This window comes from Falco peregrinus, chromosome 10 (assembly GCF_023634155.1).
Source record: "Falco peregrinus isolate bFalPer1 chromosome 10, bFalPer1.pri, whole genome shotgun sequence".
In the NCBI taxonomy this organism is placed as follows: Eukaryota; Metazoa; Chordata; class Aves; order Falconiformes; family Falconidae; genus Falco; species Falco peregrinus.
In genome coordinates, this window is record NC_073730.1 from 24685601 (window position 1) to 24710781 (window position 25181).

Consider the following 25181-nt stretch of genomic DNA (forward strand, 5'->3'; position numbering starts at 1 on the left):
AAATATATTTTCAGTGGTCACTAGTCAGGCTTACTGCCCTGTTTCTGCCTGCAGCATTTCTTCTTTACCTGAGCAGAGCCAGGCACACAGGAACTCAAGACAGAAGTGCTGTGTGCCTATGCTAATGAAGGGTTTGTGTTGAAGATTTGGTGCATTACTGGCACAGACTTTCAGAGGTCTCTACTTCTCACTGTTCCACCTTAAGTCAGCAGGAGCTGCTTGTGCCTCTCCTCTTTGAAAGTCAACCCTTAGTTGTTACCTCCAGGCTCCTAGCTGTTCAGTTCAAGTCATAAGATGACACCTGTGCTAACCTGTCTGGGAGCTTTGTGATGCAGATGCAAAAACATCAGAGAAAGATTAATATAACCAGCCATTGATTTATTATGCTCTAGGAAGTAAAGAATAAAGCAGGCTGGCATGATGCCCTGAGCCCAGCCTCCACGACGATTTCTCTTGTCCTGACATACATCCACCAGCATTTATCTTGTCTGTTTGCCTTCCTTCCCCTTTAGTTTCTCAAACTTCAGGAGTTTCTTTTGGCAGGCATGCTCCTCGCTGCTGCTGACGCTGGAGCTTTCCTCTGAGCTTTCTGAGAGGAGGTACTTGATTGCCATCATGTCCTTCTTGCTCATTTGCAAGCAGAGGCAGGAGGATTTGCTCACCTTAAATGACTCCCCCCACATGTTCTGGCACATGTCAATCCCATTTGCATACATCTGTGTGTCAAATAAGAAAGGCATCAATTAAATTTAAAAAGGATTGAGTTAAAATCAGTTTGTGTCAAGCTGATAAACATCTATCACTTTTCAAAAATTGGTACTAAATTATAAAAAAGCATTCTGTAGTCATTTACTGTCTTGCTGTGTGCCATGCTTCATCACTTCTGATATATCTTAAAATATATATCCAGACCCACAGCTGGCAAAAGAGATTTGCCTGTTATGAGAGCAAGTGATTCCACAAAGTGCAAAGGGATCAGCTGCCAGCCCTTTGTTTACACCCTGGGGCTGACAGCCCAGCTAGCTTTCTGGGGCTGACAGACCAAAGATGTGTGTCAAAGGCTGTACAACTTGCAGCACATCAGGACACTCTGACACGTTTTAGGATCTGAGTAGTGCTGAAAGTGGCAGACAGTGCTTTGAATATGAGAATCTGTGTATCTACGGGCTAGAGACAGCCCAGTGGAGTCACAGCTCTGTGGGCTCTCATTGTGCCTGCCTCAGTGTACATCATGACTGGGCAGGACCTCACAGACAAAGAGAAGGGACATAATGTAAAAACTGCTTGAAGAAAGCTTCCAAAGTGCTGTGTCCAGTGATGCAATGGCCTTTCTGGCTCAAGAAATTGTAAACTGCAGGTTCTTGTACTCTTTTCAAGTGAATCTGTCCTGTTCTTGGTACTACACAATTTTGTAAGGCCCGTGTCACAGGACCTGTACAACCACACAACAAAGATACTTCTTGTTTGCCAGACTCACGTTGTGACAACCTTCTGTCCGCCCAGCTTGAGTTTGCCTAAAGGGTATTAGCTTAAGAGTTATCGTGTCCAGCTGAAAAGTAGGCAGGGTATACACTTTATCTTGCCTGCATTACTCCCATGTGTTTGTGGTTGAAGTTCAATCTTTTCTGTTTCTATAAAGGAAGCTTTAGGTACTCCCAGAAACAAAGCTAAGAATGAAGTTGGGGGTAGGAGTGGTGGCAGGAGTAGAAGCCTTGGGAATTAAGGGGTGTTAATGACTGGAACAGTGGGCCAGGCTCCAGGACTGCTGGGCTGTGTTGCTGACTGATTGACCTTGACCAAGTCACCAGTATCTCTCTGAAGGAAGCTGTGTCTTATGTGTAATAGTTGAAGTAGTCCTTGCACATGACACTGACTCTTTAATCGCAGTGTTTCTCTTACTGCTGTAATTTCTGGATGGTATGCTGGTTTGCCGTCATTGTCAGCTCATACAAAGATCTGACACTGTGAAGCATAGAATCATACAATGGTTTTGGTTGGAAGGGACCTTAAAGACCATCCAGTTCCAACCTCCCTGCCATGGGCAGGGACGCCTTCCACTATAGCAGGTTGCTCAAAGCCCTATCCAACTGGAATCTTGGAGGTGGCCTGCATGGTTGGGAGATTTCTGCATGGAAGCTGCTCTGTATACAAAAAAATAATAATTACGAATTTAAGTCTATCATGTGAACAAGTTCTCCTTATGAGGTGTCTCCCTACATGCAAAACTATGTTGACCTATACTGTGTGGGAGGGCAGATGAGAAGAAATCATAATCATCACTTTTGCCTTAGAAATTTGTCTTTTGTGAATAATAGAGTCCATGCCACACAGCCCCAAAGACTCTGTAGTCTGCAAAATAGCTTTTCAGTTCACACTATCTCTAGCCAGGGCTTGCTCCATGGATGCTGCAGTGGCTGGAGGAGGAGTGTGGAGGTTAGTTAGTTCACTGGGAGCAATGCAGGGCCAAAACTGGAAAGGTTTCTGCTTTCTCCTTGTGTCCTCGTGTTCTCAGGGCAGGCAGATCTTAGTTGTTTCTTTCCCACTATTCCTGTGCTTTTAAGCAGCATTAGACATTTTCTTCCAGCTCCTATACAGTGCTTGGATTTCTACCTGCTTTTAGCTAATAATTCCAGAAAGTATTAAAAGATGTCATGTGGGTTTTCTTAGGTCTGTAAGAAAGATACATGGCTATGTAATGTGATCCTATTCTTGTGTCCCACAGTTCTGTAACATGTATTCAAGCTCTTCTACTTGCTAAATGGGTAATTTTGTTTTGATCTTCCTCCCAACTCTGCTTAAAAACCAGAGCGTAGCCAGAATGCTGCAGCAAACAAACAGGACACACAGTCCATTTACCAAACATGTCCCTAAATTACTGCAAAGGATTCTGATTTTTCAGCTTCTTGGAAAATGTTCCAGTCTGTGTGTTGACACCGCTTGGGGAGCACTCAGCTGGGAGAACAACGACAAAATGTGCCTCATTTTAGCCAGGCCAGAACTGGCTAGGATCCATTGTGCGTTCTTAATATTCAGCATTTGTTCCAAATAGTCCTTACAACCACTGGCATATGTCAAATCTAGGGCTGCTGATTGCTGCTCCGTATGAACTGAAGGGCACCAAAAGAAAGTTAGTGTGTGCGCACAGTGCTCTGACATTGGAGAATTCTCTGTGCTTCTGGGTAACAGTAACTTTCTTTTCCACGAGTGGAGTCCAAACCAAGCGAGTCAAGTGTTTGTATATCATGTAATTTTCATATGGGAAATGTGTTTTTTGTAAGTCCTCTGAATAAACTTCATCTTTACTTTTACTTACCATGCAAGCCTATTTTTGGTTAAAAACATGGGCAGTTTAGGGTGTGGTTCCATTTAGTTTGGGAATAGCTGTGCCTGGCTTCAAGTGATAAGATGTCTGGATTTGCCGCATGTTTTTCACTGCAGATGGTATATTTTCTTTAAGAAATAAGTACAAGGGAATTCAAGGTTAAAAATTCCTATCTCTGGACCAAGGACAGTTTGAACAGGGACTGGAGATTATTTACAGAGATTATAATTTCATTTTTCATTTCAACTGGAACTACTGATGATTTAGCACATCTGGGAAACTAAACTTTAAGTTTCTGCAGCCCATTTGTTTTTTGGCCACTTTCCTGAGCCTGCTGATTAGTGTCACTGTCACAAGGCAAACAGCAATCCTGCACTAACTGAACTGTGACTTCTACTTATATCAGTTGCTTCTGGAAGTACTGCATGTGAAATGAATTCAAAGCAATAAATCTGGGATCTCTGCAAGCTGTACTACCAGTCCCTAAGCATGACACTGGAATTTTGTTTACTTCTGCAATTTGGACGGTTTTCATGGACTCAGTGAAGATCAACTGTTAAAAATATTCAAATAAGTGTAGCAGTTTTGAGTTGTACTATATTGCCCTGATGCTATGCTGACTTGAGTCACTAGGAAAAATTCTACCTGACTCTTGAAAGGTCTGTAGATCAGGTTCTAGGCAACCTTGCTCCTGTAAGTCTTGTTAGTTCTCATTTTATACACTTTTGCTCATAAAATTAGTTATCTCAACCATTGGAACTGTCTCAGAAAGATGGGATGAGCTCTCAGAAAGCTTGTGAGTGCTGCTCTTTGACTACCAGTTATAAAGAAGAAATTTAGCTCAGCCTAGCCATTGGCAGACACAATGGAGAACATGCTTGAGAGATATGATAGGTCTACGGAGAACAATAGGGAGACAATTAGAAGAATGTCAGAACTCAGGGATTTGGAGGATGGAGGAGGACTTAAACATAACAAGGTAAAATAAAGGAAAGGGCAAAGATACCTAATAGGCAAGAAAACCTTAAAAATTCCTTAGCGATTTGAGAACTCGCATCCCTATTTAAAAAGACAGAGGCATATAAAGCCCCACATTATGTAAGGAGCCTTATAAAATGCATCTCAGTGTCTCTGTAGTATGAACAAAGGTATTTTATCTTTTACCTTCTAAACCCCACTGTGGTTAAAATGTCAGTGCTGCTTGAACTTTTTACTTTTGTTTCATAAGTGGTATGAATAGTGATCAATTAAATGTATATATCCTTAGAGTAAGCAATCTACATAAATACAAATTTTTTAAAAATATATACTTTAAAAGTATGATGTAGGTATGGCTTGAAACTGCTTAAATAAAAATAATTCACCTGTTGCTTGTGTTTTACACCCCTATATTCAGGAAAAAGCAGAGAACTTTCAATGCCATTTTTTCTCTCCAGTTGATCAGGTTTTCTTACCTCACTGTATGGAATACATTTATTCTTACAGCGATTTTCTCCACTTTCATCCCATTCCCAGTCTGTCAGCCAGTTACGAACACATGTGGAATCATCTTTGCAGGCTTCATACCTTCATGGAGATTAGTGTGGAAGACACAGTTATTTCTTTCACTTTTTTTCCAGTGGACTCAGATTCAACTCAAGAAGTCTATGTGGGCTATCTTAGTAACATGGTATGGTTGCACAGTGCAGCTTAGCAACAGATCTTCAAGAACTGTGCACATTATCTTAGCTTGACATGTACATAAACTCTGAGCTGGCCAGGAAGACCTAAATCCCAATGAAAACTAAACAGTTCACCCGCTATGTTTTATACTCACAGATTTAAGTAAAGGGCTTATGTTCTGAGGAGCCACACTCATTCATGCAGTGTCTTCTGCTTGGTTATGTTTGCTGATGTTACTGCGTGGAGGGAGTTTCATGAATGCCCATGTTCAATATTGTGACACAACACAGGTGTGCTGTGAACTGTCACTTGAGGGAGATGTGGGGAAAGTTTGTATTTATGGATTAATATGGAAAAAGAAGAATATTTTCTGGGCAGGGAGTTGCTCTGTATACTGAAATAAGGAAAATCCACAAACAAAATCATGTAAACTAATAGGCTGCCAGCCTCAGGACGACATTATCAAAAGAAGTTAAACTTGAAGTGAAGGAGGAAAGAGAAGAGTTTTGCAGGGTATAAATCTAAAATTTTAAGTTTTAAGTTAATTTTAACTTGTAAGCAGTAATGTAAAAAAAGCCTATACATGGCCTGGAATAAGTATGGTATGCAACTGGCTGGTCCATGTGATGAGAGATCTCATGACTTAACATTACCCTACATTATTTCCTTCCTTCCACTTATTTTTATATTCTACTTTTTGGCTCTTGCCTTTCTGCAAATCAGTTGACTTCTACTTAAATTTAATGTCAATGGCTTTGGGTGGACTATTCACACCTGTAACTGAGAGTGCCAAAACCATGAGGCACAGCTTTTAAAAAGGTAGCCATCATTCAGTAGGGTATTTATAATTAATACCTTTGGATATATTTTCTGCTTGTCATTTTTAATCTTCAGAGTTATGTTTCCAAAACTATTTTGATATCATGAGGGTTGCAGACTTACAGTTTTAAATGAAATATGAGGTTGTCATGTGGTTACAGAACTACACGAACTAGTGTAGTACATTGCAGTATGTTTGCTGTGCAGAAAGGTAAGAACATGCACATCTCAAAGCCTTCACACAGGTTTTCTGGGCTATTTGGAAAGAGAAAGAGCAGTAATGGAGGGTAACCAGGGCCTGAACCAAACAGGTCTAGGGCAGGAGACTTGTATGCCCAAATGCGTTCATCCGTGAATCTGCTGTCAGGGGTAGGGGCTCTGCTGGAAATACAGGCTGCAATTTAAAAATTAATATAATGTGACACTAACAGGCAGATCCTACCAGTTTGTGCCATGAATGGATTTGGGACTAGGAACTAAAAGAATAATCGGTTTGTTGTTTGTTAGCTGCTGTGTGTACCCTGACTGAGAAATCCACACAGAGGTAACTCCCCAGTGACAGCTGTTTCTCTAATGCTGGTCTCTTTGCCTGCCTGAAGTCATGCCAGTGAGGACAATCAATACAAACTTTTTGTTAATCACCATCTACGAACCCTCCACATGCCAGCACCACATTCAACAATTAGCCCTTGATTCTTCAAGCCGTGTTGGCATGTCCTTTATTTTATGCATGCACCTAAATTCACTGCTTTCTAGCAAAGTCGATCAGTATCTTCTGTGAGCTGCCTAATACTAGCACCCTCACTTAAAGCAGTTGTGCCCTTCCCACAGTCGCCTTTTTTGCTTTCCTTTCTTATTTGGCTGCTTTCAGCCTGATGGGTTCCCAGACCAGGGTTGCTTCATGGTATCTCAGACAGTGCTACTAGCACATGAGTAGGGACATGGTAAGGTAAAGAACGAGCAGCCCTTGGGGCTGAGGAGAGGGCAGAACTGCTTCTGTTGAAATTAGTGTCACCTTCAGATATACTTTTCAGATTATGAATATTTCAGACTTCTACTGAACTGAAGCATTCATGCTATGGATCTAGTTTCCTCAGGAAATTGAATTAAATATGTTTATTAAAGTGTTTATGTTTTTATTCAGTATTATCTACTGAATTGTTAGATGAAATGTTTCCTAATTATGATTATTGCCTGACTTTGTGGTTTGTTATATAACCAGGTAGCACGGCATAACTCTATTGCTACAAGTTTTTCTTTATCCCAGTGGAAGTAATTATGAAGCTAACTTTATGAAAAATCGTGACTTATGAAAAGTCTGATTTCTGCTGTCCAGAAACCAGTAAGTGGTTTCTTCAAACATTAATTAAAACCTGTGAGAAACATAAACATAAATACTTAAAAGATCCTCCCTGAATGTATTAGCTCCCTATGCACAATGGGCAGGATATTTTTATTTTAAAGCTTCCCTTCCCCCCTTTTTTATAATTAGCTGTTTCTCTTTTAAAGGGTACAGGGCCCTTTCCCAGGTGGATCAGAAAATGGCTTGTACATCAGGCTCTTTCAAAAGCAATAGTTTTAAGACTAGTGGGGGCAAGGAATCCTAAGACTAAAGAAAGAAAAGGAAGGCCCCAAGCTAGTTAGATGAATTTCTTTTAAATGAAGTCACTGCTCATTCTGAATCCTCTGCACATTTCTGGCCACAAAGACATACAGTATGCAGCAGGCACACTCACGGCATGTAGAGAAAGTAGGTCACATCACTAGCAGTGCTACAGCACGCTAACGGGAAACCAGTGAATAGAACATGAAAAAATGTTATTTTAAATCACCAGAAATAGTGGGAATTTTGTCCAGGCTCTTTTCTAGCCTCAGGCCTTAAGCAGGGTGAGGGAATGCATTTCACATTGGCATTAGGCAGGCACACAGACTAGCATGCATGGTAATGGGTCATCATTACATTTTTGATTCAGGCCAGTCACCTATGACGCCAACAGGGGCAATAGATCATTCATTGTTCAGTATTTGTTTAGAGTAGAGCCTACTCTCTGCCAGGAGAGTCTATACTGGAAAAGTGTCGGTTTTTCCTATGCAGCAGCTCTCAATCACACCGCTTCATACTTTCCAATGACAAAAGTTAAAAATGCTGTTTATCTGGAGGTTCTGGCAGTACCCAGGTGACACTGAGTGTTTTGCTATGTAATATTGACCTCCCATATACACTTTGGTGTAGATCTTGTAGATACTAAGGCTGGCTTAAACCAGTTCATAGATGCAAACTAAACTTACAGGGTGTATTTTCTTTAATCTTTACACTTTCACTGGATATAGCAGTTGAGTGATGACTTTGTGCGCTACTTATTTTGGGACACTTTTGGTTTAGATCTTGGTATTCTATGGCTTTGCCCGTTAGATCTATTCTGAAGCTCAGTGGCAACTTCAATGCTTTACTATCCAAATGCTTTCAAATTTTGGTAATAATTGCTTCTGAGCTTTGAGATTCTGAGCACTGAGGTAAATTCAAGGTGTCAGTCTTTATGTTCAAGGAGGTCAATAATCTGGACTCAGTTTAGATTACCAAAAATTTAGGAAGGAAGACAAATCTGTTCATGAGGCACATGGAGTTTCCTAAAACAAAAATAAAATTTCTCACTAGAGGAAACTGTAGGGAAGCTAAGAAATACATCAGCCCTTCTCACTATCTTCCATTACAAATCCAATCTGTGCTTTTTGTTTCCTTCCCTGGCACAAAGAAATGGAGACATATTTAAAGACAAATCCTACCAAAATACTTCACTGCATACATGACTTTGCCCTTGGAGAGTAGGCGAAAGTGAAAATGGATCCATGTGTCAACAATATTCAAGTTGCATAACCACTAGAGGAAGCACCGGACAGAGCAGTGCAAGACAACCTGACCATGCCCTACTGTGTGTTCTGTATTTTTCGTGCTTCCAAGAAAAGCCCTTTATAACATTTTTAGAAGTATTTAAGGTTTTCTGTGATTTTCAGAGCAACCTAAGAGATTCAGACATTCACAGTTCATTACTTTCTAGGGATGCTAGCTGTTACTACAGTGTGAACACAGCCTGTGCTGTTTTTACTATGCTCCTTGCCAATTTAAGCATATAGACTAGTTATTGTAGTTACCAGGCACAACATTAATATGGAACCGACTGAGATTTATATGTCACATGATGACATTATTTAAGATCCTACATCTCAAAACAGGGAGGGAGGGAGGAAGGAAGGAAGAGATATATGCTGGATATGGACCACTGAAAAAACTTCAGTTATCCCACCTGGGTATAATACTCCTACCCCAAGACTAAGAACAAATGGATGCTGGGTTTTCCCCCTGCACGTCTTGTACTCAAAAAATAATGTGATTCCCTGATGCTATATTTGGGGAAACAAAATTAAATGCTATTATGCTCGCTCATTGCTACTAATATTTTTAGCATTACTTGGCTGCAGATTTCTCTGAGATTCAGGCTTTTACAAGTGATTTTAGAAAGAAGGATGATGGAAGGGAGGAGAAAAGGCCAAGGGTGAATAATTAAGGAATTAAGCTAATTTTTTATATGCATGAATTGAAAACATACAGGAAAGGGCTGCTTTCATGATTTTGTACTGCATTTTATACATATAAAATACTTGATCATGATATGATACATTTATTTAGATGTAAAATGCTAACTGTATAAATGCTAACTCACAGGCATGGACTTTCCAAAGGCTGGGCAGGCCCTCACTGCTGTTAGTGCCTGTAAAGGTGGTGAGAGCTCCTCTGTTGTGTCAGGCAGTTCTGATGCCACTGCACTGCATCCTCACGGAGAGCAGGGGCAGTGCTGTCCCTGAGTCACTAAACTCTCTTCAGTGACTCAGGGACAGCACTCAGGGTTTAGTGACTCCATCTTGCATTCAGCCTGTGTCATTATTATTTTGGGGGTAGTAGCTTAGCAGAGGAAAAAGCAGAGATGGCAAACAAGAAATGAAAAGGAAGAACAAGAGAAAAGGCATAAAGGTGTGCAACACCATCAAATCTTAGTGCTTCTTGATTGGGAGATCTGTGCTTCATCCAACCATGCTCCTTGACACCCTAGTAACACAGGCATATTAAAGCTAAATAAAAATACATCGATAAAAAGCTGAACATACCAGTCATCACAAAAGCTTTGACACAGTGGAACAGACTGAATAGCAGCAGCGTAGTTGGGATGGATCCAGCGAGCAGCATGTGGAGAACACCGGTAAAAGCACTCAATTTTCTTTGTGAAATCTTCACAGCTGTGGTGGGTGAGAAAAGCCACAAATAAGCCTGCTTCTTAGCGTCAAGGCTATAGCCTCAGTTTTCTAGACCTGCTTTGATGTGGATGCAATACTACAGATTAAGAGAAAAACATAGAGAAGCATCCTTTTGTCCTGTAGTGTCTAGGTTCCAAACTCATTCCTTTGGCATTGTGTACAGACTCTGACTGTGCAATTACCATAGCCAGCTAAAGACTGCACAAATGTTTCCATGCATATTTCAGCCCTATTTATGTAAGCTTTCCGTAAACTTCTGAAGCCTTGAGTTTTCCTGGCAAGAATGTTTCCAGGCAATAATAAAATGTAGTTTAAAACTATAGTACAAACTTCTTCTATGTTGTAGCCTGATGGTTTCACTGATCTTCAGATTTTCCCACAGCCCAGCTGAAGTTACTTAAAAACAGCATACTGTTGCTGCTCTTCTGGGAGTGGCAGGCAATAGCTGTTACTTTTGCACATCTGTTTTTGCTTAATTGTTTTGTACTTTCATTCTTTTATTTCTATAACTTGCCATGTTTCACAGCTCTAACAGGGTACTAAAAATCTTAATTATGAAGACATTCTTCATGGTTACAAAACCCACAGGACTACAAGAATTTTTATTCTAAATATTCATGAGTTTTTGGACTCAATTTTTATTCTAAATATTCATGAGTTTTTGGACTCATGTGCATTTTGTTTGCAAGACTTAATAATCCAGTTGATCTGTTTTCTAAACAAAGGATGAAGCCTTGTCTGTATTGACTAGGGGTCACACTCACGGGTATGTGATGGTTGCTTTGGAGAGCTACAGAGGTGCAGTGTGGTTGATACCTACTGGTTTTATGACTGCTTTGCATTGCTAGTTCTGGTTCTATACTGAAAGTAAACTTAAAAAACCATAAGCTTTTCCTGATAAAATCGTGGCATAAATCTTTCTGCACAAATAGTATATACTTAGGGATTCATAGGGTTTTGTGAGAACAGTCGTGGGTTTGGTCAGGTGTAGAGAAAAGATGGTGGAACTAGGCTGGGTGGCATAATCTCTAAGGCAACCCAGGGACTGTCCATCAGCAGCTCCAAGGGCAGTGACCATTAGTTGTGTGGCTGCTACAGCATAGCTCCATTGAATCGGGAAACAGACAACATCAAAGCTGACTTACGATTTACTGAGCTGCCCACATCTGTTCCAGTAGCTGTTGTTTACTTTAATTACTGGGGAATGAGCCAATTGCTCTGTGAAGTCTGCATAGCAACAGGAAGCTGTTAGGAAGGAAACAGGGATCTTGCAATAAGGATATTTTTAATACTATCTCAAAATGATAAGATTAATACTGACTCCAAATGCAAGATGAATCTGTTCTGATCCATAACATGATAAAATTTCTTAGTACTAACTAAAAGATGTACACAAGCTCTATCTTTTTCTTTTTGGAAGTAGTAATGTAAATGCTAAGTGAGGTGGACTGGTGTCAACAGTGCTTTGTCAAGGTGTGCCCAGAGAGCCCCAAGAATTTTACTAGTGTTCTGCCAGATGTTATGTCCTGAGGGATACTTTGAAAGCTACCAAACATAAAAAGGGAATTGAAGAAATATAATAAATACTATACTTTGCTCACTATAGAATTTTGATTTCAACCTTCCCCCTTTGGTGTCTACTACAATTAATTAATTTTTATACTTAATTACATAAACCAAATTAATCTTTGCTGTAAACTTTTTTAGCAGATGGAGCTGCAAGAAAAGTAAACTGCACTAGAATTTTTTAAGAAAACATATGAAATCAATGAGAGTTTTGCAGCTGACTATGTTAAGAACTAGAATCTTACTCTTGGTTCGCATGCAGCAAAACGCCAGTGAAGGAAGCTTTTCAAATGCAATATGTACCTATATATCTTATATAATTTTGAGAAATTAAGGGAACTGCCAAAACAATTAGTGCATACAAAGCTGTACTTCTAGACTATATTTGGCAAAAATTAAACCACTCTTACATTTAGCATACAGAGTGCATTCATGCATATTTGGCTCAGGACTTGGCTTTGGTTTGTGGGTGTCCCCTTCCAGGCATCCGTATTTTTGGCAGGTAGATGATGTTATGACAGCAAAGAGAGTGACAGCACACCTCAGCATTGTTGTTCGTTTTTTTTTCCTGTATGGAAAGAAGTCTTTATTTATATCCTTTATTTCTGGGAGAAGTCATAATACTAAAAGGAAAGACTGCTTTCAAAAAGCTACATATATAACCACATAAAATATGCTCAGCAAAGATGCACACATAAATATTAAGACACACGCTCTCCCTTTCTCTTTGTTTATATCTGAACACTTATACTTCTGCTATGTATTTTTGAGGTTTGGTGGCAAGTGATAAAAGCTATCAATATTCCAGGCTATTTGTGAAAACATATTATAATTTTCAGTATTTAAGAAAATTACTTTAAATTTCTTACACCAGCCTGAGCTTATCTTTGAACGCTTCCAAGAGACATTTCTCTGCTTCACTAGAAAAGATTAATTAGTTCTAAAACTTGCAGAGTTGTTTTGCACACTTGGAAATTACACATTTAATGCAACTGCAAGTGAGCTAGTAGCGGTCAGCACCTAAGCTGGATAAGTTACATTGATAACTTGCCTTTGTTGAGGCTATGCTAATTTATACTTAAGAATCTGACCCATTATGTTCTGCCTCTTTTGTAGTTTGGTCAAAAATGCAAGATAAAAACTTTTTGTCTGTGCAACTAAAATTTCTCTAAAACACAGACTATGCATGAGTAAGCTGTATAGATAAATCTAGAACCTGTTACATAGATTAAGGCATGATTCTTTATAGTTGAATATTCCTGTTATCTTTTTGGAATAATTCTGCCTGAATAAGGACTGCAGCTTCTCTATGTACCCAGACTTTTCAGATACAAAGGAAACAACATGTTACAGAAGAAGAAAACTCTCCAAACTCTCAGTAGTTTTCTCACCTCTTTTGCTGTCCTTCTGGGTGATACTTCTCCCTGGAACAGGAACACAGTAAATTGCTTTTCTCATTTTCCACTTTATATACATACCATCTGGCATCAGTGCTCCAGAATTTGTTTGCCCTGGAAGAGTTCCTTGACCCTTTGGAATGCTAACATAGATTTATCTCAAAAGCAGAAGCAATGACCAGCACATAATGCCCTTTTATTGCTTGCAAATGTTGACGTGATAAAGAGGAAAGCACAAACATAGGTTAGAATTAGAAAAACAACAGCTCTCCTATCTACCAAATACAACTACACACACCCCCCCCGATTTTTCAATGATTCTTTGTATTATTAATTATTACATTCATTTCTACAACAGTTTCACAGGGCTTTTATCACAGATTGGGACTTCACTGAATTACAGACATTCCCAGGTCTTTGCTCTTTCTTCACAAGATCCCTTTAAAGCCTGCTGCTGTTCACTCTGGTTGCTCTACCTGCCTCATATGTACTCTCCAACCAATGTCACAAGCACTACAAGAAACTGTTGCTTGTACCATTGATAACTGGTTTCCTGGATTTCACTGGGAGATCCGCTTTCTGCAAAGAGGATTCTGCATCTGAACATAAACCATCACATAAGGTAAATATGGTGATCACAAATAGTTACGTTTGCTTTCATAGATGAAACCTTGTTGAATACTGTAAAGAGCAGCACCACTTAGTACCTTGCAATTATTTAGATGCATAAGGGAAGTAGCATCTGTTGGTTTTGTGTTTAAAACAGAACACTGGTTTGTCAGATAATACTCTGGCACCGTTATTTACAGACCTTTTTTGCTTGAAAAACAAACATTGGCACACTGGAAGAGTGGTATGAATCTCGTTGAGCAAACTCACTGAGCATGAAAATAAAACAATCTCTATAAGCTGTAAGAACTGATTCCTACCCTAGCTCTAGTAAATGCCTTAAGGCAAAAGCCTTGCTGGCCTAAAAAGAGCCGTTTCCAGATCAGTGGAAACTGAGTGATTTTTATGTTCCAGAATGAATTTAATTAAGACAAGTTTAAAGAATTTATTTAATTAAGGCAAGTTTAAAGAATGAATTAAGGCAAGCTTAACAAGGCATAAAGTAACTATAGGAGAAAGTAAAGTAAATCTAATGGCTTATTACCCATGTCTTCACCTCATGTGGCTTGATCTAGCGTTGGCTGAAAATCAGAGCTCCTTGCTGATTTGTAATGTAAAGGGTTCGTGCATACTGCTCGGCACCCTAGATCTGTGTAGTCATACAAAATTAAGTCCCCTATATAATATGAACACTCACTTTCAACATTGTGATGAGTGGACGGGCTAGCCAGCTTGGTAAAAAGCACAGAAATGGTACATGCTCTGTGCCTTACTGCTCAGTTTGCATAAAATATATGCATGCTTGTAAAGGTGTAAGCATGCCAGGAGCTTTCTTGTAATGCCTCTGTTCGCTGAATTGACATACAAATTGTATTAAGCTATAGGAAACTGGGATCTCTTTCAGGCTTTGAGTATGAGCCAAATGGGACCACTTGCTGGGAGATTAGGCAGAGTTTCTAACAGCAGGAAGGAAAATTGTCATATGTTTGCGATTTCTCAGACTTGGCTTTGGTTAGCAAGACATGTAAGCAGGCTCAGGCTAAGGAGCTTTTAGAGATCACAGCTATACATCTTCATCACCTAAGAAGTGAATAGTGATTATTTTTTCTTAAAGTATTCTCTGGCTAAGTTATTTTGTGTGTTGTCTTATACTGAGAAATTCATTAAAGGAAGTTTCTCACCTGTTCCCATACTTGAACGTGTCATTTCTCTTTATTTGTTAAAATTGAACTTATTTTCAAGTACTTGGTGATGTTGTTGTACTTTTAAGACTTCTACCACTATTTAATTTTTAATTTTAATATCAGAGCCCTGTAACTTCTATTCATCTGCTCACAAACTAGAGTTAAAGAGTGCCTGATGTTAAGAGAGAGTTAAAGCATGTGTGATGTTAAGATACCGCTGCACTCAGCAATTCAGGCACCACAACATTAAATTATTATTATCATCATCTGTTGATCTAATTGATACCGGCCTATGATGCTAGTAATAGTATGCATCTATTCCAAACCCACAAGCACTGCTATACTAGGTCTCAAGAGCCATCTACCTGAGCAACTTCCTTCTGGCAAGAGCTATTAGCAGAAAATTAGGGAAGAAAATGTTTAAAAAATAAAGCTAGTTTCTAACTTCCCAGCTTCTAGCAATCAGTTTAGTAACTATGTCAGCTGAGATCTCCTAACTCAACATAGCAATTCCTTTTTTGTGAGTCAGATCTCTTTGATGACTGCAGTAAGCTTTTACGGTTTTATATTCTTGGTAACTCTGCAAAAGCCGACGTGGTTAAAGGAAAAATTGTTTGTACTTCCAACCAGTGACGATTGCCAGATTCATTTCCCTTCTTGGCATACTGAAAGTGTAACAACGGTGTGACTGGAGGGAGATTGAGTTTCAGGAGTATTTGGCCTGTTATAGCTTTATTATAGATGGCAATGTGTGCTAATGAAATTAACCTTTTTTCCTCGTATCTCAGCATAAGCCTGCATGCTCAGAAGTTGGAAGTGTTTTTCTCATTAACTGTAACAAGAAATGTAATTAGGAGCACAGGTTGTTATCTAATTTAATGTCATTCCTGAAGCTCCTTTGCAGAACTGCGTTTAAAGTTGCAACAAGGGCACATTATTTGATGATCAGTTAAGTATATATTCTTGACTTTCATTATGTTAGACTTCAGAACCAAGAGTTTGTATTCACAAGTCTTTCTGCCTAATGTATCATGTCACAAGTCAGGCTGAATGCCAAAGGAGACTCTCCAGATGGACTCAGTCTGGCACTCCTGACTCTGGGGAAAAAAAGCTGAGGTCAAATCTTAACGCTACTGAATGTAAGGTGTGATTTGTTTCTGTTCAGTTTGGCGGGGCTGGGATTTTTCCTTTTATTTTGTCTGTGTAAGGAATACATCATGGCATGAAGTAAGGCTTACTTGCTTTATTTGAATACACAAATGTTGCTGAGCTAGTTCTCCAACAGGGCACAGGAATGACAAAAGCACCAGTAATTTTACATAACCAAGAGAGTGAGTCAGTGGTGGTGGGGAAGCAGATATTTTAATGAATAGTAGGTTTTAAAAGCAATCACAACCCAAACAACAAAATTATCATTGTAAAAATGTTATTTTAAGGCCCATGTTAGGTTTTTCAAAATTAAAGGGGACAAAAACCTACTTATTTTATTTTATTACTGAGTTGAAAGCACCTCTTGAAAGCATAACTGAATTATCTTCCTTTGCCCTAGTCTTTCATTTGCCTTTCAGATTCTGCTAGTCTGTTACTGTGAGGTTCCTTGAACCACTAACAATTATTGTTATTTTTTCTACAAAGAATGGGTTTTGGTTTGGATAGCTACTATGTGGTGTGATGTGGGCTCTTGCAAGTGACAAAGAAAATCTGGGTCTAGTTTGACCTACCTTCTAGAAATCAGATCACAGTTGATTAATTCTGATTTAGATATTAATATTTGACTGAATTTTCTACACTCACTTATGAATGATGAAGTTCTTGGGGGGGTGTGAATACTATTTCTTTTTTTTCCACTTTTATTATGGGTATTTATTATTTGTATAGATGTAATGCTTAGATGTCCCTGCATAAAGCTGTGATGTAGTGTTTTAAAGTACTTGGTGCCAATACTGGGTTATGGATGGCCGTGTCTCACAGTGCCCTTCTCTGCCACGATCCTGTGCTGCCCCATTCCCTCCACTGTGCCGGTACAGCCCAGATGGGGTTGTGCACCCAAACAGATGGGCGAACTGATCCAGCAAAAAGAAATCCAGCACTTCCCCCTGCCTCCAGTGTTTCTAACCAAATAAACTTCCTTGTTCAGTTGCTAGCACAGTTGTAGAAGAGCTGTGTTGCTGTGAGGAGAAGGGTGGTATATCGCATTGAGTGAGACAAGTAGGGGAGGGTAGGAGTGGCAGTACTTTTAAGTCAAAACTGCCAACTTCTAAGCCCCATTGTGTTAGCATTCTGGTTTTTTTTTTTAAATTGTTGAACACCTTGTAATAAAAATTGAGAGCTGACAGATCTATAAAGAAAACAAATAATGCAAGCACAAGGTAGCAGTGAGATCATACTGGTCAGCATGTTAAAAGGCAGTGACTGTAAACCACCAGATTAATCATTGCTGAGCTTTTCCTGTTAGTTTCACAGCAGGGATGAATTTTAAGGAGGACACAGTTGAGGTCCATGTAGTGTCTCTGCAGACACCTCTGACGAATGACTCCCGTACATGTCATATTCAATCTAGACAGCTTGACTCACTGTCCTGTGATGAATCTGTGGTTAGAAAATTGACCACAACACTAATGGAAAACATATTTTTTCCCAATACCTGTCTTAACATTGTCACCTCTCTTTCTGCATCCCTCAAATGGCTCCCCTCTCTGTTGTGTCGATCAAAACCTGCTTTTACTTCCAACTCCCTTCTCAGTTTATCTATGCCCTTTCTGTCCGTTCTCTGTTAACACAGACACGTTAAGTCTCCTGAAGTGTCCCAGTGCCAGCCTCTACTGTGCACCTGCTGGATTTCCATGGCTTGCTTTTTTGTATTTGTTGTCTCATATTTGGGAGGCGTTTCCATAAGTAACAGTAGAACTATGTGTAATCCTCCTCCCGGCCTTTCTAAAACTCATCTTTGTTTGGGTGCCCAAAGAGAGGATGACAACAATTAGGCCAGCATCTCTGTGTTCTGCATGTGCTTCCCTTTCTGGACCTTTCAGAAATACACACAAATATACATATTTATATGCATATGTAATTTGTACCCTGTTAACACCTGGGGGTAACAGCTCAACTGTGGCAACTGCTGTACAATCAAGTCCAAGCTGACAGTGAAAGCTGCGTATTCCCTGGCCTCCTTCTGTCTCCTTAAAGCTATAATGTGTTTGATGAGCTTTTGTGGCCAAGAACTGCTGTTAACTTAGCTATTGTGCTAAGCTCTCCCTAAACCTCACAACCATACTTTTAACTCCTGTTACATATGTGCATATTTACATCCTCTACATCCTCATCAGATGCAAATATGGTTTCTAGAACAAGGTTACAGCAGTGCAAAGCTGTCACTTTGACATGCTGCGTCACTGCAGGCAAGGATATGTGTTTTTTTTTCATGGCATATAAAGAAGGAAAATAACTATTGGAAAGCAAATTATACCCAGTTTGGACTGGACTTTTGTTGTATCTAGATCTAGTAATTTCCATCCTGGACCAAGCTGTCACTTGGTTTACTTCTTCATTCTGCCTCCAAGACTGACTAATAGTAGTAGTTTTCAGTGAAGATGCACTGGAGTAATATACTATATAATATACTTCCATGGAATAACCTGCCTGTAAGAGATTTCTTCCTAATCCTCCTTAACTCAATGATCAGCTTCTGCCTTGAAACATCAGTGTTTATATCCTTCCTGTAAAAAGTCCTTATGTAACTACGAGTATTCTTATTAATTACACAAATGTCTAATGCAGAACTTCTCAAATAGCAGACCTCACTAGATTCAGGTCATAAGTACATTTTACCTAGATTGTGCCAAGGTCCCAGACTTACTAACTTTCCTATTTTGGAAAATCCTGTATTTCTTACCATTTTCCTGGAGCGCTGGGGAGGGTGGTGGTGGTGGTGGTGAGCTGTACCCCGTGGCTGCAGTTCTCAGCTGTGCAGGCAGCATACATTGATTGCTTGGCTAGCTTGGCAGAGCCAGGATTGGTGTCTTGCTTTTTGCTGAACAAAAATGATGCATCATTCTATAAAGAGTAATTGATTAGTCTTAGTCAAAGCTTTTCTTAGCAAATATCACTCTTCCTGCAGTTCATGTAACTTTTTTACCCTTATTTTTCATTTTGCTCATAACTGGTATCCTTTAGTCATATTGCACTGGGTTTTTTTTCTGTGTGAATCTTCACAAAAGAACGCTGTCACAAATGTGAAGCTAGGGAAATAGCTAGGAGTCATGGTGATGACGTGCAGCCTGTATAATTACTTGTCATTACTGGCATTTGATGCAGGTACTAGTACAACATCCCCAAGTACTGTGCCATCTTCCGGGCTGACTGCATATTGCCAATTGCCAAACATTAGTATTCCAGCATAAAGACCAAAACTTCTCTGTGAATACCATTAGAATTGGGTCACTAACAGAAGGTGCGTGACACTTTAACATGCAGAACAACTAAAGCCATTTCCTCTGTCTCATACAGAGCAGAAATACCGAGAGTGAAGATTATGTGCATAGCGTGAGCAGAATGACGGATGAGAAGCCTTAGTGATATACTTGTTTGATGGCATTAGTGATGCAGTTCTGCCTTGGAAACAGTGAAAATAGGTGATCAGCTGGGTTTTGTACCGCACTGGTTTTGCTAAATGTTTGAATTTCATAGGAATTCAGATGATTACTTAAAAATTTCATTTTATAGAGGAAATTCTCTTGCTTAGCAGCATCCTAATAACATTACTATTTAGCATTTTCTATTCTGTTTGGAATAAAGAGGTTTTAACCTCACTGCTTCAAGCTGTATATCTCTAGTCCAGATCCAGGAATTATTGCTGTAGTGGTGTGCTCAGCAGTCATAAAAGTGCTGCAGATGGATTTATGTAATTTCAGAAAATGTTATGGAATAAGCTGGACTAGACTCTTCATTCTGCCTTACCAAGGTCCCTTTAAACCAGCTAGAGAAGAATAGAAGGGAACTCATCCTGGATGGCATCGTTCCAGCTACCTTCTGAATCAGAAGGGCATGCTGAGACCTTTATATTGAGAAGATGGAAGGTGGAAGCCAGGGAAAGGAAGTATCTGAAACCGCAAAGACAAACAGAATTAAACTGAGTATTAGCTGAATATCAGCCACTGAGCTACACAGGCTCTCTGTGGTCCCCTGCTTTTGCTCTGTGTTAGTCAGTCTGGATAATAAAAGAATCAGCCCCTTTGTAAGCCTTTATTAATTACTCTTGTATCTTTTTTGGATGTGACAGAATATTTCTGGAGACAAACACCACGAGCATAGGCATGGCATTGCACCACGCTCTGCCTCATACCCCTTTTCCCTGCCAAGCCTGTCATGATTTGTTCACTTTTATTTAAAACTGAAAAAAAAAAAAAGTTCAGAAAACTAGCTTATATGGAAAAGAAAAATCAGGTCACTCAAATTGGTCTGCAGATTCAGGTCATATTCAGTGACGAGTTTAAATGGAAAAATATGGGATAATCAGTAAAATGAGGAGTATTTTTCCTATTCCTTCAACATGAAACCTCCCAGTTCTTTTGTTTCAAAAATATTGGAAAGGCATCCCAAGTCCAAAATACAAACCAAGGATTAAACAGAGAAGGAAATAATCCAGAAGCAACCAAATACAACCTTTCCACAAGTCAAACGTCCTATTAACCGTCAAAACAGCTTTTTGATTTGGAGTGATCAAAAAGATTTTAAAACTGTTTTGAGTAAAGTACTGAACCAGAAGCAATTATTTGCAATTCTATCTAAAGCTAACAAATGAAGATTTGTTTTCAATGTGTTTCAAAGGCAGGTAGTGTTATTCAAATTCCCATTGTGACTTTTCTTCCCGTATTCATGAATTCTTTTCTGGCACACGCAGCGAACAGGTGTGAGCCAGCACGAGGTGGCCCACAGGCCATAACCAGCAAGTAACTAATTGGTATCTATGTTGCAACAAAGCAGAGATTCAGCCAAATTATGATGAGGCACTGTGCCATCCTAATAGAATCACATCATCATGGATGCCAAAATTCCGTAAATTTGCATTATTTACATTTAGTTAGGGTAGGATTCCCAGCTGGGAAATTCCACATGGTTGTCCATCTCTATCATATACAATTACAATGGAAAAAGATTTCTGTGACTAATCCAGCATCCTGAAATAGTTTTCAGCAAGAATTTAAGTATTTTAAGTACTTGAAAATGCTCCTACTCATCCTCTTCAATAAATATGCTGAAAGTATGTTTTTGTTGTCTACATTTGTACATGATGAATTAAAAAAATATATAAAATCAGATTTCCTGGTTGAAGATGTGTAAGCCCTTCCAGCTAGGTAAAAAGGGAAAAGGAATTGTTTTTTCTGCAACAGTAGCAAGGTTCCCAACTACGTAACAGCAGGGAAACAAAGACAACTTTGAAGCTGCTTTTGTGAAGAACGAATGCAGAAACTGGTAACTTATACCCTCGGGAAATAATTTGCAAAGACAAAAATGCCGAGAGGTTGTGAATTACTGAGATGAAACCAAGATGATGATATATGCTCTGATTGCTCCTTGAGGTAATGAATCTCTGTAGGTTTGTCTTTTCCACCAAGACGGCGAACTACATCTTAATCTGCGCCATGAAGCAGCGGGCCGAGACGCTCGATGGCCCTGCTGGTAAATGCTTCCCCGCTGCGTGGCTGGTGGGTGTTCCACAGGGGGCCGGGGGCTGCCCGGAGAGCTGGGGCATGGCTCCTCTCCTGCCGCCTCTCGCCCAGGAGCTGGCGGGCCTGGCAGGCCTCTTGGGGCTCCCCGGGTGCTACCGCCTGCTGGGAAGGGTCCCACTCCCCGTAGGTTTTCAGGGGCTGTTTGTTGCCGGTTGCTGCCGGACCCCTGAGCTGATGGCGGGCCGTGGCAGCGGGGTCGGAAGCTGTGCCCTCGGCCGCGGGAGGCACTGCTGCACCGCGCGCCGCGGCGCCTCCTCCCGCCACCGCGGCGAGGCGGCCCTGCTCCTGCCGCCCGGCCTGGGAGCGGCGCCGCTGCAGCCCGGCAGCCCCACCGGGGGCCGCGCCCCGCCACGGTTTGTCGCCCCGGCGGTGCGGCCGCCGCTGCTGTCCCAGGGTGCCTCGCGCCCTTTCCCGCCTCACACCTCCCGCCCGCCCCTCGTGACAAGCCTCACGCGCTACCTTCGCCCGCCCGCCCCCCCCCCAAGTCTCGCGCCTCTTCCCCGCCGCGCGGCCGATGCTCTCGCGATAGGCGGCGGCCGGCGGGCGGGCGCGCGCGCGCGCGCTAAGGTGGGGGAGGGAAGAGGGGGGGCGGCACCGCGGCAGCCGCTGCGGCCGCGCTCCCTGACAGGCGGGCGGCGGGAGCGGTGGCGGCGGGCGGGCATGTCCCTCCGCCCCGCGCGCAGGTGGTGGCGGCGACGGTGGCGGCGGCGCCGCCCCGGCTCTCCGTGACTCCCGCCGGCCATGGCCGGCTCCGCGCCGCGGGGGCCCCAGCCGTGCCGCAGCCGCCGCTGAGGAGAAGCCGCCGCGATGAGGAAGGGCCGCTCCCGGGGGGACAAAGCGGCGCCGCCGCCGCCGCCGCGGAGGGAGCCCGGGCGGGCGGTGGCCGCCAGCGCGGCGGAGCGGAGAGCCACCCTGCTGGGGGGCGGCGGCAGGAAGGAGCCGGAGGACGCCAGGGCCGCGGGGGCGCCCGGCCGGGAGGCGCCGGAGCGGGTAAAGCCGGGGCGCGGGGCCGGGGGGCCGGCGGCGGCCGTTGGCATGGCGACGCGCGGCCCGCCTGGCGAGGGGGTGCCCGGCGCTGCCGTCCTCCGCGCCCGGCCGGGCGGCGGCTGCCGCAGTCGCGGGGCAGGGGAGCGGCGGGCCGGGCGGGGCCTGCGGCGGCCGCGGGGCGGGGGGGTGAGGTGCGGTGCCGCGCCGCGCCGGGCGGGGGGCTGCGGCCGCCGAGCATCCTCGCACGTTACACGTGCTGCCTCAGGTGGGCGCCGCCCGCAGCGGGGCGCGGGGGCTGGGCGCTCGGGAGCGGAGCGGCGGCGTGGCGGTGCTGGGCGAGGGGTGCGGGGGTCGTGGTGCCACGAGTGCTGCCTGCGTGCCGGCGAAGAGGCCAGGGAGGGCGCCCCGAAATCTGGGCTGTGTTACGTGCTCGCTGGTCTATTGATAATTGCAGAATACTTCTGGCTGGTAACCTTCCGTGGGTGACTCCTGGTTGTGACGCTAATTACCATGCGTTTTCCAGCATTTTTTAGGTCTTAATTCCTAATGCAAGGAGTGGTTTATTTAGGAAACGTACCTTTGCGGATCTTTGGAAATGCAGAGGCTTGCTAAATGCTAGAGTGCGTAAGTTCAGTATGTCCACCTTTACGTCTTTCACCCCCACGAAGAAAGGATCTACTTACTGATTGCTTCTTATGGTTACAGGAATGAGAGACCCAGGAGACCTTAAACTTTGTTTCAGTGCTTTTGGTATTCCTAGTTCTACAAGAGAGAAGAATGGGGCATGAGACTTAGCGGTTTAAAAATGTAGCTGGCAACTAATGCTTTTTTTTTTTTTTTCCTCTGAAGAGAAGACAAAAGTATCACAATTATGAAGACACAGGATGCAGTAATTCATTGCTTTGTTTTGCTGTTTTTAGGAGCAAAGTGAAAAGCTAGGTTCTTTGACTTTTCTTGTCAAAAAGGCGTTTTAAGTTTACATTGTTGCTGCAGATGCACAAGCGTTTTTTTAACGTAATTTCTTAGCTTTTTCTAGAATAGCTGCATTACATTGCTGTCAGTTATAGGAGACTTGCATTTTGGCTTTGCTAGTGGATATCTCTTGAATATAGATTTCTTAGACTGGGCCCTGGAAGAAGAGAGCTCTGTTCTTTTATTTTTTTAATTTTATTTTCCAGTGCCTTGTTAAGCCAGGTGGTTAAGAGCTACTGCTACTTTTGTTGCTTTTCACTTCCTGAAACAATTAAAAAACATTGATATTCTTATTCAGGAAAAAAAAAATCTGAAAGCAGAAGAGCTGACTTAGTTTCTTCTGAACTGTCAGTTAAAATAGTGGTCAGTAGAACCATCAAATGCAATGTCAAGGTGTTTGTACCGTTTTGATATATTGTATATGATTTTGACATGGAAATTGGAGGATTGTCTTTCCATTCTTGGTAGTTGTGAACTAAACTTTTTACAAGTAAAATCGTGCACACGGAGTGTGCTGCATACCATATAATGTATTGAACACTCGGGAATCTTCAAACATTGGAAAACCGGAAAGGCTGCGAATTCAGAAATACCAGTTTTCGTGACGCATAAGGCTTTTTAATGGGAGACACTGCCAGTTCATTTTTAGCTTGAGTGCTCTAAGACCTGATGTGAATTGTAGGATACAGTATGTGCTGGCAAGTATTCAGTGTGATGGAGTCTTTGAGGAGTGTGGCAGCTAAAGTTAAGAAAGCTTCTACTCAACCTGTGAGAGAGGCCCTGCAAACATCAAAGGAGAATCTTTCATCAGCTCTCCCCTTTAGTCTTCCATTTGAAGTGGTGGGAGTTTTGTAAATGCGGTAAGCAACTGGAAATAAATAGATATGTTGGACAAATTTAATAAACAGGACAATAAGTCTGTTTACAACATTTCTGTCTTTATTTTTGATAATCCAGTATTTCTTTGAACATCAGGAGTTGGTAGTGTGGATGTGCTGAAAAGGGCCGACTGAGATGCAAAAGACAGTGTGATACTCCATTTCCACTAATGCAGCTTGTAGCCTGACAGATATTTAGGGCCACTTATGATTTAAGTAGCCCTGTTGTTTCCAAGCTTGTAGTATGCCTTCAGCTGTATCAATGCAACAGTGTGCACAGCTGTGGGGAACCATTCTGAATTAAATTCAGATTTCACAGTTTGTTTGCCATACAGTTAGGCAAGTTTGTGGTTGGGGGAGACTAAGCTACTCTAATGTTAGAAAAAATACTTACCAAGCTGTGACTGTAGTAGTTAATACTGTACTGACCTTTAGGCCTTTGAAAATCCAGTCCTTTAACAAGATTAGCATGCTGTGCTTATAGTTCTGACACATAGATATGATTAATGTTTTCACTTTTTTTATGAGTTACAGAAGAACATAAATAAGACTGTACTTGGTCACATTAAAGATCCCTCCAGCCCAGTATCCCGCGTCTCTGAGCTGCCAAAAGCAGATGCTTGGAGAAGAGCATAGTGTATATGGAGGAAATACCTCTCCCAGCCTCCAGTAATTTGTGGCTTGCAGGTTTCCGGAACTAGAGGTGATATTTGTTTTTAGTGCCCCCAGTGGGTTTTTTCTTCTGTGAA

At 41.7% G+C, this 25181-nt stretch overlaps 2 protein-coding genes and 1 long non-coding RNA gene across 12 annotated transcripts in view; 2 read left to right on the forward strand and 1 right to left on the reverse strand.

Annotated features, from left to right (window-relative positions):
• Positions 1 to 357: 357 nt before the first annotated feature.
• On the reverse strand, positions 358 to 12226 carry LOC101913607 (riboflavin-binding protein). Its single transcript, XM_027788253.2, has 5 exons — positions 12088 to 12226; positions 11257 to 11356; positions 9965 to 10093; positions 4777 to 4888; positions 358 to 716 (listed from the first exon to the last, which is right to left on the reverse strand). The coding sequence occupies exons 1-5, from the start codon at positions 12224 to 12226 to the stop codon at positions 480 to 482; spliced, it is 717 nt and encodes a 238-aa protein (XP_027644054.2). The 3' UTR covers positions 358 to 479.
• Positions 723 to 22001, forward strand: LOC129785235 (uncharacterized). Of its 2 annotated transcripts, XR_008748988.1 has the most exons (4): positions 723 to 4301; positions 13433 to 13696; positions 19182 to 19317; positions 19778 to 22001. It is a non-coding gene; the product is annotated as an uncharacterized LOC129785235 (long non-coding RNA). The 2 variants fall into 2 exon arrangements; XR_008748987.1 differs by having other exon boundaries at positions 19182 to 22001.
• A 163-nt stretch (positions 22002 to 22164) lies between these two features.
• The window catches only part of MAST2 (microtubule associated serine/threonine kinase 2), a 194335-nt gene continuing 191318 nt past the window's right edge, over positions 22165 to 25181 (forward strand). For 6 of the 9 annotated variants that reach the window (XM_055815125.1, XM_055815132.1, XM_055815126.1 and 3 more), the window contains exon 1: positions 22165 to 22585. In XM_055815125.1, the coding sequence (XP_055671100.1) occupies positions 22403 to 22585 (183 nt within the window). In that variant the 5' untranslated portion in view covers positions 22165 to 22402. Of the gene's footprint in view, positions 22586 to 23105; positions 25136 to 25181 lie in introns of all 9 variants that reach the window. The other 3 variants (XM_055815130.1, XM_055815129.1, XM_055815131.1) reach the window with 3 other exon arrangements.